This window comes from Rhineura floridana, chromosome 4 (genome assembly GCF_030035675.1).
Source record: "Rhineura floridana isolate rRhiFlo1 chromosome 4, rRhiFlo1.hap2, whole genome shotgun sequence".
NCBI classification, from domain to species: Eukaryota; Metazoa; Chordata; class Lepidosauria; order Squamata; family Rhineuridae; genus Rhineura; species Rhineura floridana.
In genome coordinates, this window is record NC_084483.1 from 143202097 (window position 1) to 143220047 (window position 17951).

The window sequence follows — 17951 nt, forward strand, 5'->3', positions numbered from 1 at the left end:
GGTCCTTTCGAAATAGAAACTCAAATCAATCCCGTGGCGTACCGACTGAAGCTGCCTGACACGTTTAAAATACATCCTGTGTTCCATCAATCCCTCTTAACGAAAGCCGCCCCTCCCAGTGAGTTACGGCCGGAGGAACCTCCCGGAGCTCCACACCTGGTAAATGAGCAGCTTGAGTTTGAAGTTGAGGAGATCTTAGATTCCAGGATCAGACGCCACAAGCTGCAGTACTTGATTCACTGGAAAGGCTATGGGGTGGCTGACAGATCATGGGAAGATGCAGCTGATGTGCATGCTCCAGAATTGGTAAAACTTTTCCATCAACGTTTTCCCCACCGTCCCAAGCCAGACAAGGGGAGGGGGGCACAGCCTGGGAGGGGGGATGGTGTCAGAAGGCAGAGCTGGGGTCCCAATCCCGGGGAGCTGGATCCCGGAGAGTTGGGAGAAGAGTATTTGGATGGATGGCAGAGGGAAGGGGGAGGAACTTCCCCCCTTTGGAGCGAAGACGAAACAGAGGAACTGCCAGTGATAAGGTCGCTTAGCAACGGGGAGCCTGAGCCCTCCCTGGACATTCTCACGCCTCCCCCTCTTTCAGGCTCAGAGCAAGAGGGGGAAGAGGGAGGGCTGCTCACAGCCGAAAAGCGGGGAGGCAGTTTACCATCAGCCTCTCCCCTATCCCCCATCCTGGAATCGGAAACTTCAGAAGAGGAGGGGGTGATGCTTCCCCCCTCACCGTGCACACGCAGACAGCTGAAAAGACAGGAGAGAAGGGGGGGAAGGCGGGCAGTACCTGAGGGGCAGTTAAGGAGGAGCGAAAGATTGCGCGCCCGTTTGGCCCCTTCTTAAAGAACAGGCGGGAAGAAGTCCCTTGCTCTGTCAACTTTCTCCCAATGCCGCAGGACCTGTATCCCTGTATTGATTCATGAGAAAACGCAGTCTTTGTTTGGACATTACCCTAATAAAACACGAATTAACTACAATCATTGGTCTGGTTCCTGAGTCACATCCTGGGCCTGACACCAGTGTACACAAATAGCTTAGATCTGCCCTTGGGGTTTGGGGGTGGGGGCACTGATTGCATGGTTCACCTAGGGCACAAGTTGCTGGCAGCTCATCTAGGGCTGCCCCTGTTCTGGACCTACGCAATGAGTAACCTTGCCTTATATTAAATAAGAACTTAAACAATAACAATTAGAATCAGATGATATAATACACATGTTCCAGAGCCTACCTAACATCTTCCTGAAAAGGGTAATGTTCTTTCACTTCTCAGGTTTTGATTTTGCATTACCTCATGTTAAGGTTTCAAGGAAATTGGGTACTTTTTCCTGTGAACTACTCTGAGCAGGAGTGAATTTGATTGCATGTAATAGCTCCATTAGTTGGGCAGTATAGGACAAACCAATCAAGGCAACCCCCTTGGTGGTCTGCAGTTTCTCCCTTCCAGCTCACTAAAGATGACAGAGAGAGAGAGAGAGAGAGAGAGAGAGAGAGAGAAATTCAGAATGATCAACTGAAAGGTTTTTCTCCATGGAAACACATGCACTTAAAAAACCCGGATATGATATATATCCTGTGCTTATCTGGGCAGAAATGGCCATGAAATTAACCTTTAATCAAACTATTTGGGAGACAACTGGGGCGACTGTGAATTGTGACAAAGGTATAGGATTATTTTTTATAGTGTTAGGATCCTTATTACCTTTGTATGTTATTTCAAGATGCTGGGCAAAATCCATTAAAGATATGGATTGAAATGAAGGCTTTTAGTTTTAAGTGGAAAACACCTGCTGATATCCATGTTAGGCTCTTAATTGCAGTCTACCGTTACATCTTACGGGAAAGAGTTTTAACACCTCTTAGGTCTGCAAAGGGTCTGTTCCTCCAATCTATTCTGTGGTCAGATTTACAGTGATATTTGGGATACACACTAGTGATTAAGTTCAGGTATATGTGCTATTATCTCTCACATAGTCATATTATTAGTATTCGTGTTAGTATAATTATGTATGTACTGCCCACCCTTTACCAGTAGGTCCCAGGGCGGGTTACAGACATATAAAATATTTTTTAAAAAAACACTTCTGAGGTCTTTTTGTGAGTAGTTTCTTTCCTGAACTGAAGTGTTAGCTTGACTCATGCATAGCACCATCATTTTTAAAGGATATATAATCTGACTACTACTTTTTTTGTTTTTTTTACAGAATACTCCAGAACATAGTACTGACAGCTTTCCTCAGGCCACGGTGGGTGCTCCTTTGTACCGTGCTGGGGCTTACTTTAAAAAAAAAAAGTTGGGAGGGAAGGAAGGAGTGGTGGGGTTATCCTTGCATGCTCAGGCTGCAGTGGGCACGGCCTTCGTCCCATTGGAATGACAAAAAAGTGTGTGTGTGGAATATCCCTAGAAGTTCCTTCACCCATGCTGGGGCTTGCTTTGAAAAAAAAAGATTGGGAAGGGAATGAAGGAGTAGCAGAGGTATCCCCACACACTCAGGCCTCCTTTGTCCTGGGCTGGGACTTTTTTTTTTTTAAGGCTTTTGTTGTCCGGACTAGCTTTTCTGAACTGGGGTGTATGGGTGCTCAAATAGTGTGTGTATGTGTGATTGAGAGAGGTATGTATGTGAGAATTGTGTGAGAAAGGGAGCGATGTGTGGGAGGGATAGTGAGATCTGTAGTTTGTGTGCATATGAGAGAAAAGGAAGTATGTATGTGTAGGATGGTAGGAAAAGATGCACCTTGGCAGAGAGAGGGGCAGACATGTATGTGTGGTTGTGCATATATGAAATGTGTTTGTGTGTGTGTGTTTAAGAGTGATAGAGACAGAGTCAGTAAAATGCATTTGTGTCTGTGATTTATGCATATGGGGAGTGCATGTGTGTGCTCTGTGTGAGAGCAAGAGCAACTGTGGTGTAGCCACCTTGTATATTTTCCCTTGTACTAGAGAATGCTACCTGTTGTTATAAGACAAGAACAGCATCAGTGTGTGTGTGTGTATGTGTGTGTGTGTGTGTGTGTGTGTGTAGAAAATCAATATCGTGTGATTGCCACAAACAGGACCAGCAGGACATAGCACTGAGTTCCCATGGTCAGCATGAGGTGGTAGTGGGTCAAGAAGCAATGACTCTGCTCTCTCTCATTTTGTGGTATGCCACACCCCCACAGCAGACACTGTGTCCTATGCCACTTACCCCTCAGTGGCCATTTAGTAGCTAGCACTTTATAACTCAAAGTAATAAACATCATCTACAAGTTCAGACATTTACTACCTCTTTGCTAAGAAATGGAGGTCCTCTGCGCCCACTTACATTTTTTGAAAGTTATTGGAAATCTATATCTACTAACTCTAAAGGTGGAGTATCTCATATCTATACGGGCCTCTTAAGTTGTTGTATGGGATCCACTGCAAGTCTGCAAGAGCTATGGGAAGCAGACTCAGGAGTTAATGCATAAGAACATAAGAACATAAGAAGAGCCTGCTGGATCAGGCCAGTGGCCCATCTAGTCCAGCATCCTGTTCTCACAGTGGCCAACCAGGTGCCTGGGGGAAGCCCGCAAGCAGGACCCGAGTGCAAGAACACTCTCCCATCCTGAGGCTTCCGGCAACTGGTTTTCAGAAGCATGCTGCCTCTGACTAGGGTGGCAGAGCACAGCCATCACAGCTAGTAGCCATTGATAGCCCTGTCCTCCATGAATTTGTCTAATCTTCTTTTAAAGCCATCGAAGCTGGTGGCCATTACTGCATCTTGTGGGAGCAAATTCCATAGTTTAACTATGCGCTGAGTAAAGAAGTACTTCCTTTTGTCTGTCCTGAATTTCCAACATTCAGCTTCTTTGAATGTCCACGAGTTCTAGTATTATGAGAGAGGGAGAAGAACTTTTCTCTATCCACTTTCTCAATGCCATGCATAATTTTATGCAGCCTTTCCCAACCAGTGTGCCTCCAGATGTTGTTGGACTACAACTCCCATCAGCCTCAGCCAGTATTGCCAATGGTCAGGAAATATGGGAATTGTGGTCCAACATCATCTGGAGGCACACTGGTTGGGAAAGGCTGAGTTAATATTACTGACCAATCTTGGAAAGTGATGTGGCTCAGTCCCCCCCATCAAGGCAACTTCTGCTAAAATCAAGGCATCTGTGTTAAAGTCATATCTAGATGGTACTTTACACCAGTGAAAAAGGCAAGAATTGCTCCTGGACAATCTAACCACTGCTGGAGAGGATGTAAAGAGATGGGTAGGTTTTTCCATATGTGGTGGGATCGCCCAGTGGTACATTCTTTCTGGACTAATATATTATAAGAAATCTCTTCTGTTGTCTAGCAAATTATTCCACCTAATCCTTGTTTAGCTTTATTGTCTATCTTTCCAGAAGATCTACAGAAACTTTCTCATAAAACTCTCATTGTCTTCTTTTTAGCAGCAGCTAAAATGGAAATTGTTCTTCATTGGAACCACAGTTCTACATTTACCATCGATGATTGGTGGTGTAAAGTTTGGACAATTGTATTACAAGAAAAATTGGCACAGTGTAGTAGAGTAAACAGAGGAATGATAAAATCTGACAATTCTGAAACTATTTGGTGGCCTTTTCTAACTTACGCTACCTCTCCAGGTTGTATTGTATGATGTTTTAAAGTGTTTTTGGCGTTTCTGTTTGCCGTCCTGGGGTCCTGCTGGGAGGAAGGGCGGGATATAAATCGAATAATAAATAAATAAATAAAAATAAGTTGATGGCCATCACTGCCTCTTGTGAGAGCAAATTCCATAGTTTAACTATGCGCTGAGTAAAGAAGTACTTCCTTTTGTCTGTCCTGAATCTTCCAACATTCAGCTTCTTTGAATGTCCACGAGTTCTAGTATTATGAGAGAGGGAGAAGAACTTTTCTCTATCCACTTTCTCAATGCCATGCATAATTTTATACACTTCTATCATGTCACCTCTGAATCACCTTTTCTCTAAACTAAAAAGCCACAAATGCTGAAACCTTTCCTCTTAGGGGAGTCGCTCCATTCCCTTGATCGTTTTGGTTGTCCTTTTCTGAACCTTTTCCAGCTCTACAATTTTTTTTTTGAGGTGAGGTTACCAGAACTATACACAGTATTCCAAATGTGGCTGCATCATAGATTTGTATAATGACATTATGATATGGGCAGTTTTATTTTCAGTATCTTTCTTAATGATCCCTAGCATGGAATTTGCCTTTTGCACACCCACCACATTGGGCTGACATCTTCATCAAGCTGTCCACTAGAGCCCCAAGGTCTTGTTCCTGGTCACTTACTGCCAGTTTAGACCCCAATGAGTGTATATGTGAAATTAAGGATTTTTTTGCTCCAATGTGGTTAATTTTACACTTGTGAAGTGCATATGCCATTTTATCACCCATCTTGCTCAAGTAAGGATCAACTGAAAACAGTAAGCCCTTTGCCCTTCCTCATCAATCCAGATCACATAAACGGTTATTTTTCTTTCCTCTCATGCTACTGTTATTACATTGATAGTCCCCTGCCAGAAGCTCTGTAAGTTTCATGCTGGGCGAAATGGAGAATATCACAACAGCCCATCAAGTAAGTCTGGAGGGGAAAACAACAACACACTAGACCAAATGGGTTTGCATTTGATATATCAGCTGTGAACATGGTGGATTTCAGTTTTACTTGAAAGCAAACCATTTCTCAATATTTACAGGGAGTGGTACCTCTAGGTTGTGTGTGTGTGTGTGTGTGTGTTTACAATTACCTTTTATCTTTTCCTGTCCATTAAATAAATGATTTTGTAATTTGTTGGCGTTTCAGAGGCAAACAATAAGAACATTAGTGGCCCATGTAGACCAGCAACCTGTTCTCACAATGGCCAACCAGTGGCCCATGGGAAGCCCACAAAAAGATGTGAATTTGGAAGGGGTGTTTCACACCAGAAGATTGGTAATTAATTGAATGTAAAGTAGGAAGATACTCACTTCTCTTTAAATGTAAAAGGCCACTGAAAAGATAGAAGGTCCATTTGGAGATTCATCCCCATTGCAATCTGAATTGCTTGGAGGAAGAAAATGAGGCTATATGTGTTGCCCCTCTGTCATGCCCCCTGCCACCATCCCTCTGTATTGTGCATACATTAGGAGAAGGTCTGAAGGGGAGAGCTTGCTTTACATGCATAGATCCTCTCTCCCTGCCCCCCCCCAATTATTTGGAACTCTGATCATGCAGTGTTCTAATTAACTGGTGCAGGGGTGCTATGCAAATAGAGCAGAGTCCCCCTTTTAGACCTTCCCAGAATGTAAAGGCAGCAGAGGGCTGACACCAACAGAGGACCCCATGGCAGGGGTGAGCCTGTGGATGCAACCCCCTTCTCTTATTTCATACATTTGTGTGAGGATAATGACCAAAAGGAGCTGTGACGTTCAAGTCAAATGACTTGGGCAAAGTGTGCATGCAACATATATGTGTTCCCCATCCAAAAGAAATTGAAGGAACTTCCCTGGTTCACATAAGATGTTTGCATGCTGCTGGATGTCAGGTGATTTCAGGGTGGGGATGGAGGAGAAATTTGATTCAGTCTGCATTTAAAGGTGAATTTACTTAATTTATACTTTTTGAAACAATATATGAACCAAAACACAGCCATCATTCAAAATTTCCACATATCTGAAATTTGCAGTGCAGTCCTCAAGCCAAGTAATGTTTACAAAAATGCATGATACAAAATAGCATACAAAAATGCATTGTATTAGGGAACCTTTCTTTGCAAAAATGTGTATATTAGGCAAAATTGCATACAAACGTGTACATTAGGAGGAATTCACACTAAAATGCTGATGAATTATCATGAGGACAGATATAGAAATGTGAAGAATTACATGTAAGAGTGGAAGAATGAGAAACACAGAAACTGACGTTTATAGATTCGTCCAACCCTATTTCAGTGTTCGAATAACCATCTACCTAATTGTAGCACATTTATTTCTTAGAACTCAGTAAAACCCTCTGAGAACTAAAACTGCTATGTCTGCATATGGGGATATAGATATTTTTCTATATATCTGAAATCTAAAATGTCAGTTGAACTGAGATAATGTCAGATTGATTTTAATTTGTGAACAAACTGATTAAAAGGGAGAAAGTTAATTAGTGGGAAGCTGCTAATTGGCTGATACTTTTTTATTATTCATATAGTCCCCATGGGAGAACACTGGGAAAATCTTAAGTAGACTCTTGAAGAAAATTGCATCCGAACAAGAATGTAATCATGATACCATTCTAGTAAAGAGAAATTCAGCCAGTCTTTGAAAGTGAAATGTACGGTTTGGTTCCAAGTCTTTCAAACAATGGGGACATTTTAATGGCATATAGAATTACACTTCTGCCATCCCACTTCAGTATAAACTGTGGTTGAAGGCAAAACACTGGATCCTTTCATAGTTCCTGGAACATTAGTTATTTGGGGGCTCACATTTTACAGATGGTAGCTAATGTGGTTGGATGTTTATTGTGTTTGAAAGACAGTTACATGTTTATGGTGAAAATTAATTTTTTTTTAAAAAAAAGATAGTTAATGTGCTTCAGATTAGTATAATTTGAGGCTTTGGCTTGGAATATGCTTATAAATTTAATCAGACATTTTTTTCCATCAACAAATATGAAATATAGCATTGATTTATTTTTAGCAGACTTCATTTATTCTTCATTAGGAGTTGCATAAATTTTGCCAATGTAAGTTTTTGTGAGCCAGAAGCATGGTGAAAAGGGAATGCAAAAGACTATTTGAACTGGACTTCAGTATTATTATTTGTTCAGTGGAGGAGCCAGTAGGCATTTAGGTCAGAAGTATAGCTAATGTGAGCTATCATTTTGCAGGTGCATGAACTTGTTTGTTGACAAAATATCACCCTTGCCCTCCTGTGCTGTGCCAACTGAGATAATTTTTCAAGAGCATCTACATGCACATCTCTGGAACAAAAGTGCTGGTGTTCTTCCAGCTTATATTTGTTAAAAAGCTGGTCATTAATTGTATCTGTAAAATGTAAAGTTGTTACTTCTATGCTTGCCCTCTCTGTACTCAAAATTATTCACTTGCTGTTGGAAATAACATTATCCTCTCTCTGCACTAGTCTTTACCTAATGTGAGTACCAATATGAACATCCTTTAATGTAGCTCCAACCTCTCCTATTGACATTAAAAATTCCTGTGAGCTGATGCAGACGTTCATTAGTACAGTCACATTTCATGTTGGATCATCGTGATTTCATCATTGCTTTAGACCAGCATTTCCCAACTAGTGGGCCACCAGATGTTATTGGACCACAATTTCCAACATTCCCGACCATTGGCAATGCTGGCTGAGGCTGATGGGAGTTGTGGTCCAACAACATCTGGTGGCCCACTAGTTAGGAAAGCCTGCCTTAGACTTACCATGATACAAAAATGTTTGTGCAATCAGACATCCTGACTGTCCCCTAAGAGGCATGATGATTTTAAAAAAGCATTTATTTAACAGGACTTACTGTTAAGTCACCAAAACTTCTGAAACAGTTTACATAAAACAATATGAAATATTCCTTGAAATGCCAATAAAAATCAAACATTAAAAATATTATTTTCATAGTATCATAGAGTTGGAAGGTATCTATAAGGCCATGAATTCCACCACCCTGCTCAATGCAATATCCAAATCAAAGCATACCCAACAGGTGCCTCTTGAATGCCTTCACAACATCCCTAGGCAATTGGTTCCATGGTCGTACCACTCTAACAGTTCGGAAGTTTTACCTGATGTTCAGCTGAAATCTGGCTTCCTGTAACTTGAGCCCATTATTCTGTGTCCTGCACTCTGGAATGATTGAGAGGAGATCCCAGCCCTCCTCTGTGTGACAACCTTTCAAGTACTTGAAGAGTGCTATCATATCTCCCCACAGTCTTCTCTTCTCAAGGCTAAACATGCCCAGTTCTTTCAGTCTCTCCTTATAGGACTTTGTTTCCAGTACCCTGATCATCCTTATTGTCCTCCTCTGAACTTGTTCCAGTTCGTCTGCATCCTTCTTAAAGTGTGGTGTCCAGAACTGGATGCAGTACTCGAGATGAGGCTTAACCAGTGCCGAATAGAGGGGAACTAGTACTTCATGCAATTTGGAAACTATACTTCTGTTAATGCATGCTAAAATAGCATTTGCCTTTTTTGCAGTCATATCGCACTGTTGGCTTGTGATTCAGCTTGTGATCAACAACAATTCCAAGATCCTGCTCACATGTAGTATTGCTGAACCAAGTATCCCCATTTTATAACTGTGCACTTGGTTTCTTTTTCCTGCATGTAGAACTTTGCACTTATCCCGGTTAAATTTCATTCTGTTGTTTTCAGCCCAATGCTCCAGCTTATCAAGATCACTTTGAATTTTTTTCCTGTCCTCCAGGGCATTAACCATCCCTCCCAATTTTGTATCATCTGCAAATCTGATAAGCTTCCCCCCATAATCTCAGTTCATTTTCAGCTTTAGCCTTCCTGACGCCATTTGTGCAATGCCATGCTACCTGTCATACTCTTCCTTTGTGGCCTGGCCTTCCTTCTACTTCCTGTATGTGTCCTTTTTTATTTTTAGGTCATCTCTAAGCTTTTTGTGAAGCCACATTAGCTTCTTCTGCTGTCTTTCCCCCTTTTTTCCTTGTCGGAATTGTTTACAATTGTTTGTTTGACAACCTTTTTCAAGTGCCATCATATCCTGCTGAGAGGAAGGGCGGGATACAAATAAAATAAATAAATGAATAAATAAAATATCTTCCCTTAGTGAGATTTTTATTTTATTTTATTTATAGACTTCTTAGCCACTTTTCAAAATGTAAACTTTTCAAAACTTTTCCAAGCCAGCATGGTCTATATGAAAAAATGTACCAAAATGTACATTAAAATAGTAAAAACAATTACAGTAACAATGAGTAAAAACAATAAAATAATGTAATTCCATTTCAGCCAACCACTCCACATAGGGACCAAAACCAAACACAATAACTATCTTCTAAATTAAAAGCAATCTGAAATAATAATGTTTCTAAGCTTTCCGAAAAGACAACAGAGAGGGAACTGATTGTATTTACTGAGGAAGGGAGTTCCATAAATGTAGGGCTACTGGTGCAAAGACCATGTTTCCTGTCCCCCCCCAAGCTGATTTTAATTCTCTACTGGAGAGGATCTCAGGGACCTCAAGAAGGGACTAAAAATTTGAGGTTCACCGGTCACAGAATGGTGCTGTGGGGCAGAGCCAGTAACAAAATAGTAGTGTATGGGATGGAGATTGGGATTATCATCTGGCAATTACTGACATCATCTTCTGTTTATATCTATTCCCCCTGTGGAAATTGCTAAATTCTTTGCAATTTCCTTGTGTCACGGAATTCAGCTGTCCTCAAGCTAAGTAGAGAAACCTGCTCTGAAGGTATTGTGATTCAGTCTCATTTTAGGCAGAATTTGAGTATGTGTAGATAATGTCCTTGAGTTTTGTGAAGAAAACCAAAAAAAGGTTAATTACACAATCTAATATCCCAAAATCACTCTCGAACAACCTTGCAAAGTGTGGAATCAGTTGCCTCGTGATAAACTTGGGGGTAGGGGGTGCTATGTGGTCAGAGGAGGAGTATCTTGATAGTTCTCAAGTGACAAAGAGCACTCAGTCAAGCAGTTATCCAGCATTTCTTGTAAAACAACTGTTTTAGCCCAGGGGGAAAATGACATACTGGGCATGTTTGGGGCTGATTCCTATCCCCCTCCCCAAGCATTAATGTTTCTTCCTCGAATTTTTAGGACAATATTAACAAATGGGAGATACTAGTCCAAAAACCTGGGGCAAGAATTTACTTTTGCTTTTGCTTGGCAGGCAGACAAGATATTTGGGAAATGCTGCTAATGCAATTACTGTTGAGAATGGAGTTTAGTCCACAACACAGCACTAAAACTCATAATGAAAATACGGCAGAAAAAATATAAGTTTCAGACCCACTCTAGGAAATGCTCTATCTGTCCACATTTACTCACAATTTAAAACAACACAAGAACAGCCAGAGCGCTTCAGTGTATAGCTTAAAACAGGCACGCTTCTATGACCCTACATACAACACATATTTCAGAATTTTATCTGTCCTGAATTTCAAATAATGAATACAAAATCATTTGCTTTCCCTAACTGTGAATTTTGAGATTCTGCTTGTCAGCAAACATTACAGCAATGTTAATTTCCAAAACAAACAAAACAAAAACTTCTGATGCAGTTCTGTGATTGGACCAGTTAGTTCTCCATGGGTAATATCTGTGAGCAGTTGCAAACAGAGAGCGCTTAGCTGAAGAGCTGAAGGGTCCAACCAATGTCCTAGCAAACTTGTGGTAATAAATGGAGTCACTAAAACTTAACAGTTGTGTACTATGACATTATCAATATTTTGAAAGTACATGTAGGGAATCCAGCTGCAAGATGGCCAGTTGATTATAGCTGTCTTTTAAAACTCCTAGAATTTTCTGTGCAGTTCATATTTCACATCCTTGAACCTGTTACCTGTTTGTGTTAACATTATAAAGGCCTTTGGCTACTTTCTTCTACAGTCATATATCTTGTAATGTCATAACAAACAGAGAAAAAGGGCCTCTACTACAGACATTCTCTAGTGTGAAACAACGTGACTTGTTTCAGGGTCATCATTGTGTGGAGGCAGTCATGTCTTAGGACAAAACTGTACCAAGCGCATTGAAAGAATGCATGAGGGGATTATGGAGTCACACAGGCTACTCCCACCTCCATTGTATGCTGCAACCATACCTATTCTCCTGTAAGTGCATTTGGCTAATGTGTGAAGGGTTCTACATGTGTACATCTCGTTCATGTGATGGGGGGACCCTGGCCCAATCAGAGTCCCCCCTATATAAATATTGATATATATGTGTAGACCCCTTAACACACAGGCTGCACATATGGATTGGTTGGTGTTGACCCATGACAGGGCCTTTTCAGTGGCGGTTCATAGAATCAAAGAATAGTAGGATTGGAAGGGGCCTACAAGGCCATCAAGTCCAACCCCCTGCTCAATGCAGGAATCCAAAGCAAAGCATTCCCGACACATGGCTGTCCAGCTGCCTCTTGAATGCCTCCAGTGTCGGAGAGCCCACTACTTCTCTAGGTAATCGGTTCCATTGTCGTATGGCTCTAACAGTTAGGAAGTTTTTCCTGATGTCTAGTTGAAATCTGGCTTCCTGCAACTTGAGCCCATTATTCCGTGTCCTGCACTCTGGGACGATGGAGAAGAAGATATCCCAGCCCTCCTCTATGTGACAGCCTTTCATGTACTTGAAGAGTGCTATCATATCTCCCCTCAGTCTTCTCTTCTGCAGGCTAAACATGCCCAGTTCTTTCAGTCTCTCCTCATAGGGCTTTGTTTCCAGTCCCCTGATCATCTTTGTTGCCCTCCTCTGAACCCGTTCCAGTTTGTCTGCATCCTTCTTGAAGTGCGGAGACCAGAACTGGATGCAGTATTCAAGATGAGGCCTAACCAGTGCTGAATAGAGGGGAACTAGTACTTCACGCGATTTGGAAACTATACTTCTGTTAATGCAGCCTAATATAGCATTTGCCTTTTTTGCAGCCACATCACACTGTTGGCTTATATTCAGCTTGTGATCAACGACAATTCCAAGATCCTTCTCACATGTCGTACTGCTGAGCCAAGTATTCACCATCTTATAATTGTGCATTTAGTTTGTTTTTCCTAAGTGCAGAACTTTGCATTTATCCCTGTTGAATTTCATTTTGTTGTTTTCAGCCCAATGCTCCAGCCTCTCAAGGTCTCTTTGAATTTTGTTTCTGTCTTCCACGGTATTACCTATGCCCCCAATTTTGTATCATCTGGAAATTTGATAAGCATGCTTTGTACCTCCTCATCCAAGTCATTAATAAAAAAGTTAAAGAGCATTGGGTCCAGGACCGAGCCCTGTGGTACCCCACTCGTTACTTCCGCCCTGTTTGAGAAGGAACCATTGATAAGCACTCTTTGAGTATGATTCTGGAGCCAGCTGTGGATCCATCTAATAGTTGTTCCATCCAGCCCACATTTAGCTAGCTTGCTCATCAGAATATCATGGGGCACTTTGTCAAAAGCTTTGCTGAAGTCGAGATATATTATGTCCACAGCATTCCCACAGTCTACAAGGGAGGTTACCCGGTCAAAAAATGAGATAAGATTAGTTTGGCAGGATTTGTTCTTCATAAATCCATGTTGGCTCCTAGTAATCACTGCATTGCTTTCAAGGTGCTTACGGATTGACTGCTTTATAATCTACTCCAGAATTTTTCCAGGGATTGATGTTAGGTTGACTGGTCTGTAGTTGCCCGGTTCCTCCTTATTGAAGATAGGGACAACATTAGCTCTCCTCCAGTCATCCAGCACTTCACTGGTCCTCCACGATTTCCCAATGATAATAGACAGCAGTTGTGAGAGTTCTTCAGCTACTCTAGGATGCAGTTTATTGGGCCCCGCCGATTTGAACTCATTCAAAGTGATTAGGTATTCCTTAACCATTTGTCTATCAATCTCAAGCTCCAATCCTGCCCCTTCTACTTCATGTTTCCCGGGAGGGTCACAGACCCTTTTTTGGGAGAAGACTGAGCCAAAGTAGGAATTGGGCACTTCTGCCTTTTCTTTGCCATCTGTTATCATTTTGCCATCATCAATGAGTAGCTGTGCCACCGTTTCTTTTCTCTGTGTTTTACTATGGACATACTTGAAGAAAGCTTTTTTTGTTGTTTTTAGCATCCCTCGCTAACCTCAGCTCATTCTCAGCTTTAGCCTTCCTGACACCATCCCGGCAATTCCGTGATACCTGCCTGTACTCTTCCTTTGTGGCCTGGCCTTCTTTCCACTTCCTGTATGTGTCCCTTTTTGTTTTCAGGTCATCTCTAAGCTTTTTGTGAAGCCACACTGGCTTCTTCTGCTGTTTCCCCCCTTTTTTCGTTGTTGGAATTGCTTGCCATCGCACTTTTAGAATTTCCTTTTTTAGAAACTCCCACCCATCTTGGACTCCTTTTCTCATTAGGGTGGCTTGCCATTGAACCATACTTACAATTGTTCTGAGTTTATTAAAATCAGCTTTCCTGAAGTCCAGGGTGCGCGTATGGCTACTCTCAGCTTTTGCTTCCGTTAAAATCAAGAATTCAAGTATAGTGTGGTCACTTTCCCCCAGAGTTCCCGTAACTGCCACTTCATCCACCATATCATCTCTATTGGTTAGAATCAAGTCCAGGATAGCTGATCCTCTGGTTGCTTCCTCCACTTTCTGTAGGAGAAAGTTATCTCCAACAAAAGTCAGAAATTTCTTGGAGAAATTGGCAGAATTTGTCTCCCAACAGATATTGAGATAATTGAAGTCCCCCATTACTACTACATCATGCCTCCTCAAAACATTGGCAATTTGCTTTTCAAAAGTTACATTCTCATCTTCTCCTTGATTGGGTGGTCGGTAGTAGACTCCGAGCACCGCATTCCTTTTATTACTTGCCCCATTAATTTTAATCCAGATACTCTCAGTGGAGCTACCAAGCTCATTTTCCTGTATTTCTGTGCAGGGATATATAATTTTAACATATAGCATGACTCCACCTCCCTTTTTATTCCTTCTGTTCTTTTAGAACAAGTTATATCCTTCAATTGCTGTATTCCAGTCATGGTAGTCATCCCACCAAGTTTCAGTTATACCTATCAAGTCGTAATTGCCCTCCTGTATTAAGAGTTCAAGTTCGTCCTGCTTGTTTCCCATGCACTGTGCATTAGTATACAGACATTGAAGACCATGTGATTTATGGCTTGGCTTCCTTACTACATTTTTCTGAGGACTGTTATTGGTCACTATTAGAGCCGATCTCTCTGCTCCCGTTACTGTGCACAAGCCTTCATCAGTCGTTACCACCAAATTTACGTCTCCCTCCCCCTTAGGATTCAGTTTAAAGCCCTCCTGATGAACTTCTCCATGCTGTGGCCAAACACATTCTTCCCAGTCCTTGTGAGATGCAACCCATCACTTGCCAGCAGTCCATCTTCCAGGAACCATAGCCCATGGTCCCAGAATCCAAATCTCTCACGTCAGCCCCACCTTCATAGCCATTCATTCAAACAGAGTATTTGTCTTTCCCTTTCTACTCTTCTAAGTACTGGAAGGATGGATGAAAAAAACTGTCAGGGCCCCAAAGTCCTTGAGTTTCCTTCCCAGACCTTCAAAGTCTGATGTGATTTCTTCATAGCTCCGTTTGACAGTATCATATGTTCCCACATGGATGAGGAGAAAGGGATACCTGTCTGTGGGCTTGATGAGTGATGGCAACCCTTCTGTCACATCTCTAATCCATCCTCCTGGTAGACAGCATACCTGGCGAGTCCACAGATCTTCTTGGCATACTTGGGTTTCGATCTCACGCAGAAAGGAGTGTCCCACTACTAGTACTCTTCTTGTTCTGGGGTGTGGTTTCATTGTCCCTCCCTGATTGAGCTTCAGCCTCTTGCTTGTTGTCGCACGGGGTCTCCTGTAATTCTTCCACCACAGGCTGTCCTCCAGTCTCCTCCTCGAGTGGTTGAAAGCAGTTCCATAGCTCCACTGGTGAAGGGTGTCTTCTAGCTCTTCTGCTCCTGTCACCCTTTTCCATGGAGTTTCCTCCACTTCACTGTTCCTCTCCAAAGCAGTCTCCTCTTCTGCTCCCACATGCTGTTGCTCTTCCACCTCCACTTCTCTTTGCTGCTGTTGTTCCAGTGTTCTGTCTAAGAACTCTTCATCTTCTTTTATAGTCCTCATTGTGGCCACCCGCCGTTCCAGTCCTCTCACTTTTTCTTCCAACAGTGCCACGAGCTTGCACTTGTTGCACGTATACGCCATATCGTTCTCAGGCAAGAAAACAAACATGGCACACACCTTGCAGGTCACAACCACTGGAGTATCCTTCCCATTCATACTCTCTTCTCCCTTTTGTTTCTTTCTGACTACTTGTTTTGGAGTGGCCTGTGCTTTGTCCTGTCCTACTTTAGGGTAAACTTGAGAGTCCCACTGGTATGCGGTGTGCCGTACAAAGAGAATTAGTAATTTGTTTTGGTTTTTTTTAGGCACCTCCCCCTTGACCTTCCCTGTCGAACTCCTTTGTCAAACTCGTGTTTGCTCTCCCTGTTCGCTCGCTCGCTCTCTGAAAGCTGGCTTGCTTATATGTCCTCACCAGTAGACCAACTGAGACAGCTCCTTCTGCTCTGCTCTGTTAGGAGTCAGGAAACAGGTTCCCTGTTTGTGGAGTGCTCTCCCCAGTGAGGTGTGTCTGTCTCTGGCATTATTGACTGTTAGGAGGAATTTGAAAACATTCCTCTTTATCCAGGCATTTGATGGCTGAAGGAGACTGTTCCTGGCAATTTGGAGAGCACTGGATGAAAGAATGTTTTTAACTGCAACTGTTTCAAAAATATTTTTAAACTGCAACTGTTTTTAGAATTTTTAAAAATTCTTTTGTTGATGTGCTTGCTACCCTGGGTTCCTTTGGGAGGAAGGGCAGGATAGTAATTCAATTAATCATCATCATCATAATCCAATCTGGATCTCACTAGAGCATGGGAAACTGAGGCAAGATTCATCCTCTCCAGATTGTAGGTGGTATACCAGCCTAAGCTGATAAAAAGGACTCCAGGCTACTTCAGCTACTGAAGCCTCCCAAGATAGTGCCAAGTTCAGGAAAACTTCCAAACTACATACTCGGTCGTTCATGGGGAGTGCAGCTCCATCTAAGACCAGTAGCAAGTCTCCTTCCAGAGCAATCGGTTTCCCCACCCACAGTACCTCCATCTTGTCTGTATTAAGCGTTTAGCTTGCTCACCTGAATAACAGCTGTGGGAGAGTGATTTTTGCCCCCAAAATGGCATGGAGTGAGTGGGATAACCCTTTCCCTTTACACTGCAATCCCAGTATCGATAAGGGTCCCTGCACATACTTTTTGTTAATAAAGAAAAGTGGGTGTTCCTAGTTGCATGCTACAGTTGTTGTTATGTGCCTCCAAGTCGACTGCGACTTGTGGTGACCCTATGAATCAGCGACCTCCAAGAGCATCTGTCATGAACCACCCTGTTCAGATCTTGTAAGTTATCCCATCCAGAGCCGAAAGAATGAGGCTGGAGTGTGTGTGCAAGTAAATCTCATTTTATTAGAGTAATGGATACATCAAAGGCATTGCGCTTCATAGGAAACCCTACGCTAACTCACTAGAGTCCCTAACTATACTCTAGATATGCTCTGCAGCGTGTGAAGGAAGTTGACTCAACGACCCCCCACTGGGAGCGGCAGGCTTATATAGGAAATGTTTTCGAACGTAATCTCTGACTCCTTCGTAATTCTTGTCTTTGCCCTGTCCGTTTCTCGCGGCAACGGGAATAAGGAGACAGGGGACGTGCATCCAACGGCTCATCTGAAGACACCTGCTCCCGAGCAACGGGCTCGAGGTCAGGGGGCGGTGCCACACTGGAATCCTCCTGGGAACTGCTTGGTAAAGGAGGAGCTGGCACTGACTCTGAAGCTTCCCCCCACAAGTCCTCTGCATCAACTGGGGGCGGTGCGCTCGGCTCCTCGGAAAGGGCGTTACTCGTGGGAACTGGCTGGAGAGCAGGCTGCCCCCCTCCCGCACGATCCTGCTCAGACACAACAATCCCCAACTCTGCTTCTTCTGACTGCGGAGGCGCCTGAAACTCATGCCTCCCCCCTTCCTGTCCCTTCTGAGTTGGCTGCAGCGCAACATAAGTTCACGTCTGTGGCTTCATTTATGGAATCAATCCATCTCTTCTTTGGCCTTCCTTTGGTTCTCTCACTGTCCCAGACACAGTTTCTGCTTCCTGCCAGCCTTTTTCATGAGTGCAGGAAGAACTCAAGCAGCTCATATGAGAACCACCTAAAACAGTGGCTTGCTATG

General features: G+C 42.7%; 1 protein-coding gene across 4 annotated transcripts in view; it reads left to right on the plus strand.

Moving 5' to 3' along the window:
- KIF26B (kinesin family member 26B) overlaps nucleotides 1-17951 on the plus strand; it is a 406835-nt gene that overhangs the window by 50098 nt on the left and 338786 nt on the right. For 3 of the 4 annotated variants that reach the window (XM_061624633.1, XM_061624632.1, XM_061624634.1), the window contains one exon: nucleotides 2205-2246. The exons of the other annotated variant lie outside the window; for it this stretch is intronic. In XM_061624633.1, the coding sequence (XP_061480617.1) occupies nucleotides 2205-2246 (42 nt within the window). The remainder of the gene's footprint in view (nucleotides 1-2204; nucleotides 2247-17951) is intronic. 4 annotated transcript variants of the gene reach the window in all.